Source organism: Dendrobates tinctorius, unplaced genomic scaffold (assembly GCF_039654945.1).
Source record: "Dendrobates tinctorius isolate UK_male_01 unplaced genomic scaffold, ASM3965494v1 ptg000105l, whole genome shotgun sequence".
In the NCBI taxonomy this organism is placed as follows: Eukaryota; Metazoa; Chordata; class Amphibia; order Anura; family Dendrobatidae; genus Dendrobates; species Dendrobates tinctorius.
The window spans coordinates 9,848,884-9,866,949 of NW_027361773.1; the positions used below are offsets into that span (position 1 = coordinate 9,848,884).

Genomic DNA, 18,066 nt, shown 5'->3' on the forward strand with positions numbered 1-18,066 from the left:
AATGAATGCCGCACACCCTGAATACAATATCTAAGCCTCAGAACTTGGATTGTATCTTATTGTAAAATGTCATATTCCAATGCTCAGTAGATTCCAATGACCTATCTTTTCACAGCTCCACAAGGAGAGATTTAAGATAGACATGCCTCACAGATTTAAATCATACAATTATAAAAGTCCAACCTTCTGTGAACACTGTGGGACGCTTCTGTGGGGCCTGGCAAAGCAAGGATTAAAGTGTGTAGGTAAGTCTAGGAGTCTTCTTATTGACGGCAGTATAGAAGAGCAGTTATTCTATCTATAGCACCAACGCTATTTTACACTGCCTGAGAAATACCGCCTGTGGTTTCAGCTATTCGGAAGATTTTATTGGCAACTCAAGAAATAATTACTGACCCTATGAGATAGTATCTACTGCTTATTTCCATCATCAGGCACTGTCTAGATTTACCGCAAAGGTGTATTTAGAGCTTTAACTTTCTAAATTGATAACAGTTTATTTTTACTATGTACTTTATATGGAATTTAATTAAGTTTATAACGTACATGCAACAATCATTAAAGAAAAAGAGCAACAATATGGTTTTGTAAACCCCCATTCACTACTGTTGTACTCTACTTGCATCTGAATTATGCCCATAGACGCGATTTGGCTCGACCTGCAAATTTTAGTAGGACGCTCCTTTTATCCCTGCAATGGATAAGTTATTGTTAGAGGCGTCTGACAGAGACTCATTCCCTATTGATTTTTAGGAACACGTTATTAGGCTGTCTTATTTCCAACATTGAAAAATATCACCCACCCACAGTACGGAGGTCAGCCCAACTGGACCTTCATCAATCCCACTCTAGAATGCCCCTCTGGAATGAAGCATGTGTACCACCATTTCATTAATTGTCTATGGGACAGCCAGAGAAAACGAGTGCTGCACTTTGGTATCTTTGCTCCATTCATTGCCCACGAGACTGCCGGAGGCGCGCACCCTCAGACACCACTCCATCCCGAAAGGGCATTTCATTGCACATTCTCATGCTTATGGAGGAACAGGCAACAGGACCTCAGCTGATCAGAAAGTGATCATATAGCCAAAGTTTCATTGTTTGGAATAACCCTATAAGTATGCCAAATACAGCTAGTAAGTTGATGAAAATTGCTGTATGGCGCCAGATTTTTTTTCATTACTAGTGATTTATTCAAGAAACTATAATCATTGTTTTTGTCCTTTTTTTTATAAAGAATGTGGTATGAATGTTCATCACAAGTGTGAAAGTAAAGTAGCGAACCTATGTGGGGTTAATCAGAAGCTGATGGCAGAAGCGCTGGCAATGATTGAGAGCACACAACAGGTAATTAGTGATCATGCCTGGAAGCTTTACATCGCTCCATTAGCATTTACATTCTCATGTAGTGAAATGAAATGTGCACTGATATACAGGGTGGGCCATTTATATGGACACTCCTAAATAAAATGGGAATGGTTGGTGATATCAACTTCCTGTTTGTGTATATGGGAAGGGGAAAACTTTTCAAGATGGGTGGTGACCATGGCAGCCATTTGGAAGTCAGCCATGTTGGATCCAACTTTATAAATGGCCCACCCTGGGGTATCTATATAAATGGCCCCTCCTGTACCGTCTACTTATACTTATTATGTATATACTGTATTTTTATTATTGATTTACATACTACATTTCCATCTAAGTTCATAAGCCAAATGTGATCTGAACCACATTTACTACTATGCATTCTATATCCTGACTTTTTCCACAAAAAAGCATTTTTCAGAAGAGTAAAAGAGAAACATCCACACGGAAAGTTTAGTATCCACTATTTAGAGTGGCCCAATTAATAAAAAAGAACATGGGAAATGACTTCTAAGCCAGTGTGAAGTGAACGTGAAAAGCTTCAGATTCCCATTTATTGCTATTTCTCACTTTCTAAAACTGAAATGGATTTCATCACATTTATCACAAATTACATAGGCAGTGTTCACATTAGTATCATATCTTCCATTTAGAATGCAGGCTGAATCAAACATTTCATGTGACAGCTTTCTACAATGCTGTATTATGACCCAAATGCGCTCTACAGAACACAAAAAAATAGCTTTTAAAATACTCACCTACGGGGCGGTCCAGTTCGATGGGCATCACTGGTCTTGGTCCAGGGCCTCCTCTCTTCTTGCAATCGCCATCCTCGTTCTTGTTTCATGTGGATGACGCATCCTTAGTCATCCACACAAAGGAATGACCAAAGGGCACATGCACACTTCAGTACTTTGCTTTGCCCTCGGCAGGGCATAGAAGTGCGCATGCGCAGGTGTGCGATGAAGGACACTGTGTAAATGACGTAGGACACATCATCCACATGAAGCAAGATGGAAGATGGCAATTACAAGCAGAGAGGAGGCACTGGATCAAAACCAGCGACACCTATCAGACTGGACCGGACTATAGGTGAGTATAATCAAAACTATTTTTGCGTTTTCAGAGCACATAGTGGACATATATACAGCATCTAGAATTCTGTAAGGCCAGGTTCACATAGCGTTATGTGAACCTGGCCTAACAGAAGACGTACAGGTGCTGGCCATACTTTATATGGGGAAAATTCTGGTTACAGGTTCTCTTTAATTATTTTTTTACAACACGATTCATGATTATAGGTAGGAGTTCACTTCAGATACATTCCCAATTCAAGTTTTGAAAGGCAACCTCCTCCTATTCTGAGCCGTATTTAATACTGGTGTATTCTTATGTAGTAGTGTGCCAGATAACATGGGTTGTCCAATGTTGGTTTATGAACCAATCATTTCAGCACTCTTGGGATCTTCTTTATAAATCTGTGTTGCCTTTATAATCCTATAAAGGGAATTTGTCACCAGGGTTTTGCTACCCCATCTGAGAGCAGCATACAAGAGCAGAGACCCGGATTGTCAGCTGTCTGTGTTCACTGTACATAGGCAGAAAGGTTCAAATCAGTGGTGGGAACGAAGTTATACATAGGTCATGAATATGGAAGATTAATTGGCAGCAGATATACTCTAGTGATGATCTCCTACTTATAAAATATTGATTTTAATAAAACTACAGCAAGCAGCCTGGTAAGTGACACATTGCAAGAATCAGAGTCTTTTTTATCTGAAATTAAGTGGCAAAGATCTAGTGGGAGAAGAGAAGTTGCGAATTATAAATATTTTGTGTTATACTTTTGTTCCGAATTTAGGGTAGGCGACAGAGAGCATCTGAACATATCTACAGAGAGGGGCCTATTGAAGTTGGTGACAGGAGCACATTTCAGGATCAAGCTGTAGTACTATCTGTGAAGAAAGGTACAAGGCATGATGATGTACAAGAACATACAGTGTGATTAGCAACATGATTGGCTTCCTCCATTATGTTTGCATTGGAATTAAATTTTATACTTATTATTTATATGCTCTATTTTCATTATTGACCTACGTACTATATTTTCTTCTCTCTAAATCTGTATATACCAGAGTCTCAAGGTATTTCTTGGGAGTCACCAGTAGAACAGCCTAAATATGCAGAGAACACGGTTGGGCCGGCAATGAGGATAGAAGAGCCATGCAGTCACATTAAAGTGACATTTGATGACTTTGTATTGCATAAAATGCTGGGAAAGGGAAGCTTTGGAAAGGTAACACTTCACAGATCACCACCTTGTTTTGGAATATCAACATTCGTATGGTAAATTACATTAAAGAAGCACTCCCATGAAAGTTTTTATCCTTTTACTACATTGCAGTCAACATATTATATAGCACTATGTACTTAAAATTGCTCATTTTGCCTTTCTACCCAATTTTTCTCTTATATGTCTATAATATCACATAATTAAAAACCGACTAGCTGAGTCCTTCTAAGCTCTATGTAGAAAAGGAAGTCACTTTTTTCCTGCCTGAGACATCATTAAAACTTCAATTATACACCAGTGCAAAGTCTCTGACAAGGGGGAGGAGTGAAACATTGGGTCAAGAGTTGAAGGAGTGGCGCTAGGCTGCCAGGGATTTTGCACTGATGTAGAATTGTACTTATAGTGCTGACTCATGCAGGTAAAAGAGATTCCTGTTTCTACATAGAGCTTAGAAGGATTCAGCTAGTCTGTTTTTAATTACCTGATGTCATAGGCCTAATGGAAAAGAGAAGAATTAAAGTAGAAAGACAAAATGAGCAATTGTAAGTACACAGTGCCATATAATATGAAGACTGCAATATATTAAGAGAATAAAAACTTTCATGGAAGTGTTTCTTTACTATTACAGTAAGAATAATATTGGCTACTAAGAGAATAAAAAAGAGACTGATGCATTACAAACAATATGCACTTTTAAAAGTTTCTATGTATTTACTAAAGTAACACAATATCGGCATTCTGTAATACTTCAGGAAACAAATAAATCAAGACAAATTTCAATAAAACAATTTTTTTTATTTTTGGCTTTTCCTTTGCATTAAATAGCTCTGGGTATATTTGTTCTTTCATGATACAACTCTGAATATGATTTATAGCCAGGGTCTCTAACCAAAAATCATATCAAAAACCCTAAAAACGAATACTTTATTGTTAAAAGAACCCCACTCAAGGGTTCACACCACAAAGTGAACACAACAGAAACAAAACAAAAACTCAAGTGCCCAAAAAATTCCAATTATAAAATAGAGATGGGGATTAACTAGGAGTCCCTGATGAAATCTAGTATTCACACCTTCCTAGCCGTGGAGGTTGGCATCCTAGGGGGGACGTTGTGGCGCCCCCGCTCAATGATGACTCTCCCTAGGGACCCTATTACACCCTGCAGCCACTAGGGAATCCCCTTCCCGAATGCTAAAGGGACCCCTATCACTATACAGAGGTAATCCTATGATAAGGAGGACCCTATACCCCAGAAAGATTAAAAACATGTACAGGAGCAAATTTGTTCCTGGGCTGGTGGGAGGAAACTATTGTCTTCGGAGATGACACTAAGTGGTGGCAAGAATACATCTCTATATGGTATCACTATATAGATGATGTCTTTGTCGTATGGTCAGGGATGAAGGAGCAATTTGAGGCCTTTGTAAGAGAGCTGAATCAAAACAATATAGGACTCAGATTTACCTCTGAGATTGAGAAGGAGGAACTAGCCTTCTTGGATGTCAAGATTAGGAGGGAGTCTTTTGGGTCCATCTCCACGAGTATTTACCGTAAACCAACAAGTACCAATAGTCTGCTTAACTGGCAGAGTCACCACCCAATTCCTCTCAAGAGAGGAATTCCCAAGGGTCAGTTCCTCAGGCTAAAGAGAAACTGCTCTAGGAATGACCTTTTCCATAGTCAGGCTGGGGACATGTATAATAGGTTAGGAGAAAAGGGTTATTCGACACATGTCCTTGATGCAGCTTATAATTTCACAGCAAGAGCAGATAGGCAACAACTCTTACAGAAACGTACGGAGAGGGATATGACGGATACTCTGAGAATTATTGGTATGTTTGATGTCAAACATCAAGAAGTTAGGAGAATTTTGACAAAACATTGGGATGTTCTGAAGTTAGACCCTGATATCAAAGATCTGAGAGGTGAACATCCCAACATCACCTTCAGGAAAGGGAGGTCCATAAGGGACATGTTGGTGCACAGCCTGTATAAGAGACCGGCAGTGAAGGGTACTTGGCTTGACAGGAAACCTTGTGGTTTCTTTAAGTGTGGGGATTGTAGCAAGTAGGATGAAACCTAATAAATCCTTCTGTAGCTCAGCCACGGGGAAAACATTTTACCAACGTGATTTTTCAAACTGTAAAACCACTGGAGTAGTTTATTTGGCTACATGCTCCTGCCCAAAGGATTATATAGGTAAGACCAAAAGGGAATTTAGACGGAGAGTGGGGGAGCATATGGGGGACATTAGGAATGGAAGAGACACTCCACTGGCAAAGCACATGCAACTTGTCCACAACAGCCATCTTGCGGAAGTTTACGGTTATAATTGGAATTTTTTGGGCACTTGAGTTTTTGTTTTTTTTCTGTTGTGGTTCACTTTGTGGTGTGAACCCTTGAGTGGGGTTCTTTTAACAATAAAGTATTAGTTTTTAGGGTTTTTGATATGATTTCTTTCAAGATACGCATCTTAGGAAAAAAAATTGCATGTGTGTTCAACAGATGTATCAGCCAGTCCCAAGGGATCATAGGCCATATTAATACAGGGAAAGGAAGAGTAAGATGCCTTGAAGTGTGGATAAAATATTGATCACAGGCAACCTTCTTGGCAAAGCAGATACAGTACATGAAAAAATAGTATTAAGAAATAATAAGAAGAAAAATAAGAAGAAATTCAAGCCAATACTTAGCTTAATCCTTACCAAAAAGAATTCACAAGGATTTCAGTCGTCTCCTTTCTGCAAACTAGCGCAGCATGCACATGTCACATTATTGTAGGTTTAGTCTCTAAGTCAGTTTCCTTGTTTGAAATGGGTTAGTGAAATGAATCCCCTTATTTCTGTATTTCTTCCATTTCTTTAGGTTTTCCTCACAGAACTGAAGCAGATCAACCAGTTCTTTGCAATGAAAGTTTTGAAGAAAGATGTGGTTCTCATGGATGATGATGTTGAATGCACAATGGTAGAGAAAAGAGTCCTTTCTCTCGCATGGGAACACCCTTTCCTGACACACCTATACTGTACATTTCAGACAAAGGTACCAGCACTTTAATAATCCAGTATGACAAGGTTCTTCTTTGTCAATGTCACCTGTGTACATCATCCTCATAAAAGGCACATAGAAGTTAAAGTAATGTTTTGGTTGAGCGGGGTACGAATATAATTTATTATCGGAGGTTTCCGTGTTCAGTTACCATCTTTATGGAACATCTATTACTTTCCTACACTCTTCACCAGTATTCTTATTGTGAAGGTTTATTGAAGATGGTAATATACAAAGCACTAAAGTATACTGTGATTATAGACGTAGGGTAATAGAAAAAAATGTAATTACATATGGTCCTGGTGGTTTAATTCCAGATTTACATTTTAGGAGCCCATATGGACAGAATTTCTGCCCACCATGTAGTTCACAACGTATCTTACTTGTGATTCTACCATTTTTGCCTGCTCTGTAAAAAAAAACTAAGCAGAAATTCCTAAATTTGCCATATCTAAACTAAAATCCTCTCTTTCATCTATACACAGCTGGATTAGCTTGTTATAAGTATTGTCAGATTTCATGTTCCTCGATGTTTCTGTGCTCCACTGAATCCTCCATGGGCTATAGAAACACACATGCATCACTAGAATAAGTCATTATTATAATCAAGCGCAATAAATATTTAGTTGCAGTTATAGGGCAGTGCTCGGTAAAAACTACTTTAAATGGAATCTGTCCATAGGATCTGTCTAAGGCCTCTTTCACACTTCAGTTGTTTGCATCAGTTAGGCTAGTTTCACACTTGCTTTTTTTTGCAGCGAGTTTTTCCCGCAAAAAAACGCATTGAAAAAACGCATACAAAAGCATACAACTGCTGCGTTTTTTTCAAGCATTTTTATGAGCATGCATGAAAAAAACGCAGCGTTTTTATGCGTTTGTATGCGTTTTTAGTGCGTTTTTACCGCGTTTGCGTTTTTTCCCAACATTAGGTGGCCCCTCACACTAACCCAAACCATGACTTTACTAACCCTGACCCTAACCCTAACCCTAACCCTGACCCTAACCCTAACCCTGACCCTAACCCTTAACCAAATCATACTTAACCCTAACCCAAACCCTAAACCCTAACTAACCCTAACCCTAACCCTAACCCTGACCCTAACACTAACCCTAACCCTAACCCTAACCCTGACCCTAACCCTAACCCTAACCCTGACCCTAACCCTTAACCAAATCATACTTAACCCTAACCCAAACCCTAAACCCTAACTAACCCTGACCCTAACCCTAACCCTAACCCTAACCCTGACCCTAACCCTAACCCTAACCCTGACCCTAACCCTTAACCAAATCATACTTAACCCTAACCCAAACCCTAAACCCTAACTAACCCTAACCCTAACCCTGACCCTAACCCTAACCCTAACCCTGACCCTAACCCTAACCCTAACCCTGACCCTAACCCTTAACAAAACCATACTTAACCCTAACCCTGACCCTAACCCTAACCCTAACCCTAACCCTGACCCTAACCCTTAACCAAACCATACTTAACCCTAATCCTGACCCTAACCCTGACCCTAACCCTTAACAAAACCATACTTAACCCTAACCCTGACCCTAACCCTAACCCTAACCCTGACCCTAACCCTAACCCTGACCCTAACCCTTAACCAAACCATACTTAACCCTAATCCTGACCCTAACCCTGACCCTAACCCTTAACCAAACCATACTTAACCCTAACCCTGACCCAAACCCCAACCCTAACCCTGACCCTGACCCTAACCCTAACCCTAAACCCCCTTAACTAACCCTAACTCTAACCCAAACCCCTAAATTCCATGGTTAAAAAAAAAAAACGCATATGCAAAAAAACGCATACATGAGCATGCCAGTGCACACATATGCGCATCCATAGGCTATAATGGCCATTTTTAGCGCAAAACGTGCGCATATGTGCGCATGCGCTTTTTTGCAGGGCCAAAAAATGCAACATGCTGCGTCTGGAAAATACAAACGCACACCCCAAAAAAACGCAGCGCATGAAAATCGCATACATGCGCTTACAAGCGCGCAGGTATGCGCACCCATGTTAAATATAGGGGAAAAAACGCATGCGCACATATGCGTTTTTTTCCAGCGCTAAAAAACGCAAATGTGAAACCAGCCTTAATCCGCCAAAAAGGCAGACAAGCGGATCCGTTCTCAACTGATGTGAACGGATGGCACAGGATCCGTTTTTAGACGGATCCTAAAAATGAGGAAATTTAAAGGAACCGCTGGCCGGGAGAGAGAGAGAGAGAGAGAGAGAGAGAGAATTTTTTTTTTGTCCGGCACCCAGACAGAATTTGGGGTTAATTCAGTGTCTGGAGGATCCGCCGGCCAAAAAAACGTTGCAAGCTCCGTTTGGAAATCTTTGAGGATGTTGACAGACACTAACATTGTGGCGGATCCTCACAAAAACGGATGCAACGGACGGCAATCAGTCAGGATCCGCCAATAATGAAAGTCAATGGGGAAAAAAGCGGATCCGCAAAGAGAAATGGCGGATCCGTTTTTTTCATGCAGGGCATAAGAAGCTGAATAAAATGACACCTTGATATTTCCAATCTGATGTCTTAATACATGTTTTTCTTATATGTAAATGAGCTGTTAAAATCTACAGTGGCTTGCGAAAGTATTCACCCCCGTTGGCAATTTTTCGTGCTTTGCTACCTCACAGTCTGGAATGTCACAGGTTTTTTTTTGAGGGTTTGCATCAGTTCATGTAAAGATCATACTTATAACTGTGAACATTTGGTTTTCTTTTTATTGTGAAGTAAACAGTAAAAAGGACAAAATAACTGAAAACATCAGTGTGCATAACTATTCACCCACCTCTACTTTGTAGAGCCTCCCTTTGCCACAATTATGGCTGTAAGTCGTTTTGGACAAGTCTCTATGAGCTTTCCACATCTTACTACTGGGAGTTTTGCCCATTTCTCAAGGCAAAACTGCTTCAGCTCATTCAAGTTAGATGGTTTCCACTGGTGAACAGCAATCTTCAAGTCTGACCACAGATTCTCCATTGCATTAAGGCCTGGGCTCTCACTAGGCCGCTCCAAAACATTTGCTCATTTCCCCTTAAACTACTCAAGTGTTGCTTTAGCAGTATGCTTTTGGTCATTGTCTTGTTAGAAGGTAAACCTCTGTCCCAGTCTCAAATCACTGACAGACTGAAACAAGTTTTGCTCAAGAATATCCCTGTATTTTGCACCATTCATCTTCTCAGCTTGGAACATTTTCCCTGTCCCTGCTGCCAAAAACATCCCCACAGCATGATACTGCCACCATCATGTTTCACTGTGGGAATGGTGTTCTTGGGGTAATGAGCTGTGTTGGTTTTTTGCCAGACATAGCGTTTACTTTGGTGCCCAAAATGTTCAGTTTTGGTCTCATCTGACCACGGCACCTTTCTCCATACATTTGGGGAGTCTCCCACATGTCTTTTCACAAACTCAAAATGAACCTTACAAATTTGTGTGTAAGTAAAGATTTTTTCTGAACATTGTTCTATAAAGGCCTCCTCTATAGAGTATACAGCTTATTGTGATTATATGAACAGATAGTTCAGTCTCTGCTTGGGAACTCTGCAGCTCTGTCAGGGTTACCTTTGGACTCTCTGCTGACTCTCTGATTAATGCCCTCCTTGCCCGGGCTGAGAGTTTTGATGGGCGGCCCTCTCTTGGGAGGTTTGTTGTGGTACCAAGTTCTTTCAAATTAATAATAATGGATTTGATGGTGCTTTGGGAGATCAGAGATTATGATTTTTTTTATAACCCAACCCTGACTTGTACTTCTTAACAACTTTGTCCTTGGCTTGTTTGGAGATCTCCTTGCTCTTCATGGTGGTCTTTGGTTAGTGGTGCCTCTTGCTTAATGGTGTTGCTGCCTCTATGTCCTTTCAGAAAAGGTGTGTATATACTGACAGACCATGTGACACTTAGATTGTATACAGGTGGACATCCTTTCACTAATAATGTGACTTCTGAAGGTAATTGCTTCCACCCTAAATTTTTAGGGGCTTCATGGCATAAGGGGTGAATACATATGCACATTTTTAGTTATTTGATCCCGTAAATTTAATTTATTACAAAACACATTGTCATTGTGCCCGTCACACAGTGCACATTGCGAAGGGACTAGTACAGCAGCCCCTGAAAGAGCATCACTGATGACTATTTCAGGGAGGTGGTAGGGACTGTGGCAGTGGCCGCATCCTCTGCCCCCTGATGACGCTTTGTTCGAGTATCTCAGCATGCACTGGTGATACTCAAATGAAGCATCATCAAAAAGCAATTAGAAAAAAATTGAGAGAAAAGCAATCAGATAGTGTAATTAGGGAAGGATGTGGAATTTTTAATTCAAGTATATTAGAAAATAGTTTAGATTATGGCATCAGATAGATAGGGATTAAGGATGAAAATTAATTTAAATTTCGGACCACCCCTCTAATGAGCAGGTGTGAAAGTGGAGCTTATGACTTAAGAGTTATAGCTAAAAAGGGGAAAACTCATGTTAACTTGATTGGGAACTATTTTAGTAAGGGTTTACCGTATGTTTATTTTTAAATGTACAGTAGTTGCTCAGATAGTTTTTGTTTTACTTTCCCTGAATCACACAGGCTTGTGGAGGATTGAACGTAACTATGTAATAGCAATAGCAATTTTCAATAAATTAGCACACACTGTTCATGGGTTGATCCAAAGACCGATATTTCAGCATTTATCGCAGAATTGCAATTACAGGCATTTTATCAGTCTACTTTGTGGCCAATGTTTGTAGGGTAATACTGAATTGCACTGTAAAATTGCCATTGTCTGTATATAAGTGGAATGGATATCAACTTGTTATCACTTTCAACAACTCCAAAACAAAAATCACTCACTGTCACTCAGACTGTCCATTTTTATGTGGATTGATAAAGATCTATGGCTCCCTCTAGCATAAGTTTGCCTGCATTCATAGGCCGGTGATGCCTAGTGCTTGCCTCTAAACTGACAAATATTAGCTCAATCAATCCTGTGTGTACTCCTGTAAGAGCTCTTGTGTCGATTGTGCCAGTAAAATTAGAAGAAAGGAGTTCCCATTTTTGTAACGAGCACTTTTTGTACCGAGCACTACCACTTTCTGTCACAAATACCCAGCAACCCTTTAGGCTTCAGCAGAAATATGAAGTATCTGTATTAGGAGCATCAGTTTATTTATTACTGATCTCTGTGTTTATTGAGCCCCACGTTACAGTTAGTGTCAACTGAAGTGGAGCTGAACCGCAGCTGTGAATGGAAGACACATTAGATACCTTCGGGATGTCTAAATGTTTGCAACATGTCCTAAAATAACCTGTGAATTATAATTCCCAGGAGTGCTAAGTTTTTCAACTTTACGCATTTGCCATCAACCAGAACTTTAATTGTTAAATAGAATTTTTCACATATATTTCAAACATTAAACTACAAACTGCCATTTGTGAGTTTATAAGATTAAAACCGATCCCCAACCCCAACAGTCTAATGTGTATGGAGGCCTCCTAGATGATGTTGAGTGACAGAAGGAACCTATATGTACTATTTTGGGATTTCAGAAGTCTGGCAGAGGTTCTCTTGTAGTGAGCACAAGTGTGATCAGTCAGCTGAGCTGAGGAAGGGAAATGTGTTACCACAGAGAGCAGGAGCTGTGAGCCCATGCTGTTATCTGTATGCTCACTTACCATGAGTAACTTATTACTCCTCATGGCTAGGAGCTTGTGTTATGGGCACAAATTTGAGTATCTCTGCGTGGTCAGACACAGCCATCACACAGTATATAACTGGGATACATTTATAAGATTATCTCAGCACAGGAACATTTTTAACACATCCAATTGTGGAACTTAATATTCCAAAATCTTTTAATTGAAATGTATTTTGTAAATGGGACAACCCTTTTAAAGTAATGTAAGAGTTTGTGTCAAGTTTGGAAATAATCACCTATCCATAAAATTACTACCAAGGGGATATCTTCTTTGACCAATGGAACCACCACAGATCCCAAGAATGGGGCTCTGAAGGAGCATGCTTGACCTCTACTTCATTCACATTCTATGGATCAGTGGTGGTCCCAATGCTCAATTCCTCAGCAATGTACAAAGCCTTTGCCCTAATTTACGGATAGGAAATAACTTCAGAACTTTAAGCTTAGGTGAGTGCAATACAATATTAGTTCAGATATCAATTGGTTCCTGCAACTATTTTAATTTTATGATTTTATCGATTGATAAAGGCGTCCTAGCACATATTATGCTTCAGCCTGACCGTGAGATAATAATGCCTCCTGAACACAGTATAAATGATAGCGCAATTCATAAAATAATATCATCTCTTCAGGGAACAGATAAATGATGATGACTATAAATGATGTTGCAGTTCTAACGATATCAGTGTTTCCTGAGCACACAAAGTGCTCTGTACAACGCACGTTTAAGTAGAATGATGCCTTTCTTTGCTTTAGATTAACCCATTTCTTAATCCAGGGAAACCAGGGAAAGGCTGAATAAATCACTGTGCACTTTGGGCTTCATTTAACAGCCAATTACTGCTCTGTCCTTTTACCATAACACACAATTCAATCAAAGATGGTGTTTAAAAGTCAAATGGAAAAAGCAGAGAATAGAGCGAGGTGCAGATGGTGTAAAGATTTTTCTGCCACCTTTTAATTCCAGTATCGTGCTGGCTCGGAATTGATTTCTGGATGTCTGACCTTTTCCCCAGCTTGATGGTCACTCGGCACATGAAAGGCTTTCACAAGAAGAGACATTCCGCCAGTCAATAGGGCTTTTATACTTTGAAGAGTGGGACCATATCTACCATGTAGCATTACGCACAGGCGTATTTGTGATGAGAGCAGCTGGAATACCTAACATGACAATGCTGAAAACTTTAGAAATATGTATTTCTTGAACTACTTCAGATAATATTTTTAGACATGAAAACATCTGACAATGGAATAAACTTTTTTTGCAGTACAAAATTATATGTAAATCCTATATAATTTGTTTGTGGAACTTAAAAATACAACATGTCATTCAATGCTCCATTATACAAATTAGTCATACTGAATCATTTACTAATATATTTCTTTTTAGATCAGGGCTTGCTTTCCTTTTTTTTATTTTATTTTCTTTATGTATTTATTCGGTTCTGGAAACAATACATCATATTCAAATGTATAACAACAACACAAATAGCATCTTTATTTACACTTCTACACACTTCCCATCCACCCCTACCTGGATCAGTAGAAAGAAATAGTAATAATAATAATAATTAAAAATGGAAGGGTGGGCAAGACTCTTCAGTTCCCCCTCTCAACTATTCACCTATGCCACGTGAGTCAATTTTTTTTCCCCCAATTTTACCCCTTTCGCTATACTAAATATGTTCATATTAATGTATTCACCAGATTTTCCCATTCCTTTATTATCTGTACCATCACAGACTCATAAAAGCAACTTCAAAATCAACTACTTATGATTATCATAAGTCTGTAAAGCAAGGTGGAATTAATGGCGCTATATAAATGAGTAAAATAAATAAATAAAAATAATAAATTATCAGAGAATTTCCGATCAAATAAACAATCCAAGATCTTCACTGATAATATTGTAGAGAGAAAAAAATCCAATTTTCTATATATAGTCTAGAACACCTCATACCAAAAACTACTAATGATGGGCAGATGATGTGAGAGAAGTCTGCAGCGAGATGGACAAGACAGGCTGAGTAAGGGAACACCGCCATCTGATGGAGCAAACTGAAAGTGAAAGTAAAAAAGAAACATTGTGCTGGGAGATTTACAGGGGAATTGAATTCACCTCCTGAACCTGATCAGGTGACACGCAGGAAGGACTTCCTGAATATAAAAGGCCTGGCCAGGATGAGAAGGGGAGTTAGTGCCAGAACCTGCACTAGGGCAGGCTGTAAGCCTACGAGGTGGGCTTGCAGCCACCATTGCCACAGAAGAGTCCAAGAGGGGTCTGATTGCGGAGAAGGCCTGAGTTGTGAGGAAGATCTGTGTCCCACTCCAGTGGAAGGCCGTAACCGGAGCTGAGCCAGACCTAAAGAACACCGCAGATGAGTTACTTGGACATGCTTGGAGAGCCAGACATCTGTGCTCTCTTCTTTGGCCTGTCCACCCCATGTACTCTCCCCCTTGCCTGCAGTCTCTCTCTCCCCTCATGTGCCGTCCCATTTGAGCTGTCTCCCCCCTGTGCTCTGTCTCTCTCACCCCTGTGTCTGACCGTGTACAGAACATACCACAGCTCCTGGGCAGGGGAGGAAGCAAAAGACAATACTGGCATTACAGCAGGAGATCGCAGAGGATACATTTTGTGAGGTAAAATATTGTTTAAAACAGTCAGTGAAATATTTTACCTCACAAAATGAATCCTCTGTGATCACCTGCTGTATTGTCAGTATTGTCTTTTGCTTCCTCCCCAGATCAGGAGATGTGGTATGCTCCATACACGGTCAGACACAGACAATTTTTAAAATGAACTTTTGTTCGTGGGAAAACCCCTTTAACGTGACTGGCTTCCTCTGCCTGTAGACACGTCGTGCATCTGCCCCCGGGATCAGCCGAATAATTAACTATGCTTGCGCGCAATCCGCACAGGCGCAGTGCGACGGTGTTCCGCTGATGTTACCGCACGTAAGATGCGTGAGAGTCTGAGGTGCGTACGGCGTACAGTGAGTGTGTGGTGTGATGGTGTTCCGCTGGTGGTACCATGCAATAAGTTAGTACCAGCAGCAGATTCCGTATTGAGACACTCATCACTTGGGTGTCCAAATATGGCGGTCAGTGAACTTCGTCCGCTTGGAATTCTGGGATACGGTGACATCTGGACAGAGCAGGAAATGAAAACATTACAAGGCAATTATATAAGTAGATACAGCATGCTATCAGGACACAGTTCAGGCAGTCTATCAGCGTGGAAGCAGTTCTATCCAATGACTTTGCATTAGGGCTTGCTAACATGCTGAATACGATCCTATTTTATCGATTAGCACTCGGCCCGATGTTGTACTATCGGGCATTTTAGATCTACAATTATTTTCTCATGCCGATTCGACATGAGAAAACATCCACAGCATGCTTTAAGTAATTGGATATTCGGATCACGTGCAACCATACAAATCTTTAGGTGTGTACAGAGACAATGGAGAAAAGGGGGAGATTAAGTTCTCCGTCTTCACCACACCTGTGCTGTGAATCTCTCATGACAGAAAATCGGAACACAGTAAGGTGACACTCGGATCAAACTCTGACAGTTTGTTCTAAGTGACATAAACATAAACAACCAATTCTCTCACAAGAGAGAATCTTCAGCCATGTGACCCCAGCCTTAGATTAAAAAGTGGCTCCTGATTGCCGTTTATGGTGCCCCCATAAACTTCCTTTTACGATTCCCAAATTCCCCATAAAGGATATTGAAAAGGACAGTCTGGGACATTAAAGGGGTCTTCAGGGCATATGATAATGATGACCTATACATAAATTAGATCATTAGGGGCTTAATATCCAGCACTCCCACCAATCAGCTGGCATTAGCTCTGGTGGTGGCTGGATGTAAACAATGAAAAGAAGTGCACTGTGCAGCTTGGTTCAATGTAGTCAATATTATCCAAACAAAAGACATTATATGATAATATATTAATTTATCATGACAAGTTGTCTATAAATAGCCAAAAAGGATAGTAATGGATACTCCCTTTAAACATATAACAAGAGACTAGGATTCAAAGTCCATAAAAGTTTAGTAAATCTAATATATAAAGCTGAATGTGTGTGTGTGTGTATGTATGTGTGTATGTGCATCTGCACCGTTGCAGCTACCGCCATAAAATTTTGCACAGTCACACGTCTGGACCCGGAGAGCGTCATAGTGTCAGAGACACCGCACTGCACTTGCTCATAGAGCCAGTGCGCGTGTCCTGAGTACAGAAGCAGTGCTAAGAGTTACCTGGGGAGCAGGGCAGCAGAGGTGACCAGGCGTGCTTCAGGCTAATAGTGTCAGGGTCCAGTCAGTGCTGGAAAGTAAAGATGCATAGGACCTGCGGACACTGAAACTGAATAGTCTACACGGGACCTATGGTCATGTGACTGCAAGGGGGCGGGGCTTAGCGTCCTGTATTCAGATAGGACAGGACACCATACAACAACTCAGAGTCAGGCAAAACAGAGGTCACAGCAGTACGGGCAAACGAGGCACAGGAGCGACAAACAGACGGGTAGTCAGACAGAGCCAAAGGTCATACACAAGAGGGCGACGTGGTACCAAGGGGACGAGCAGAGAGGAGTCGGGTCACAAGCAGAGAGTCATACACGAGAGGTAGCACAGTACAAGAGGGTCAGGCAGAACTCGTAACAGGGACAGAACCAGATCACAACCGAACAAGCACGCAAGATATCAGGCACAAGGCACACGTACACAAGAGGTCACTTAACTCAGCCGAGGGCAGGAGTATAACTGACACCGGACCCAGGTCCAGTGAGCACTAAATAGCCTCCTGCTGCCAGAGAGAGGCAGCACAATTAATCCATAGTCTAACCAGGACGGGTCAAAGCGAAATCCCGTCCTGGATCATGACACATAGGCTATGTTGTGAGGCGAAATTTTAACCCTGTGCGTTCCAATTCACTAAACAATTTGGCCTATTATTCTTATCATTTCTATGGTGTTATCGTCCTTCTGTAAAGCTGAAAATAACACAATTTATTACTGTGCCAACACAGACCACCCTCTGACACAGACTGCAGGGAAAGCCCAGTATCACACAGGATAGGATTAGATACACGGCTTAGCAGTCAGTATCACACAGGATAGAAGCACTGCTCAGCAGTCAGTATCACACAGGAGAGGATTAGACACATGGCTCAGCAGTCAGTATCACACAGGATAGGATTAGATGCACAGCTCAGCAGACAGTATCACACAGGATAGGATTAGATACACAGCTCAGCACACAGTATCACACAGAACAGTATTAGATTCATGGCTCAGCAGACAGTATCACACAGAATAGGATTAGATACCCAGCTCTGCAGTCAGTATAACACAGGATAGGATTAGATACACGGCTCAGCCATCAGTATCACACAGGATAGGATTATATACACGGCTGAGCAGTTAGTAACACACATGATAGGATTAGGTACACGGCTCAGCAGTCAGTATCACACAGGATAGGATTAGATACACTGCTCAGCAGTCAGTATCACACAGGATAGGATTAGATACACGGCTGAGCAGTCAGTAACACATGATAGGATTAGATACACAGCTCAGCAGAAAGTATCACACAGGAGAGGATTAGGTACACAGCTCAGCAGACATTATCTCA

The 18,066-nt window shown here is 40.8% G+C and overlaps 1 protein-coding gene across 1 annotated transcript in view; it reads left to right on the forward strand.

The window, feature by feature from the left end:
- Positions 1–18,066, forward strand: part of PRKCQ (protein kinase C theta) — a 233,028-nt gene that overhangs the window by 164,664 nt on the left and 50,298 nt on the right. The window contains exons 8-12 of the mRNA XM_073589040.1: positions 116–245; positions 1,238–1,347; positions 3,227–3,332; positions 3,501–3,661; positions 6,524–6,697. Of these exons, the coding sequence (XP_073445141.1) occupies positions 116–245; positions 1,238–1,347; positions 3,227–3,332; positions 3,501–3,661; positions 6,524–6,697 (681 nt within the window). The remainder of the gene's footprint in view (positions 1–115; positions 246–1,237; positions 1,348–3,226; positions 3,333–3,500; positions 3,662–6,523; positions 6,698–18,066) is intronic.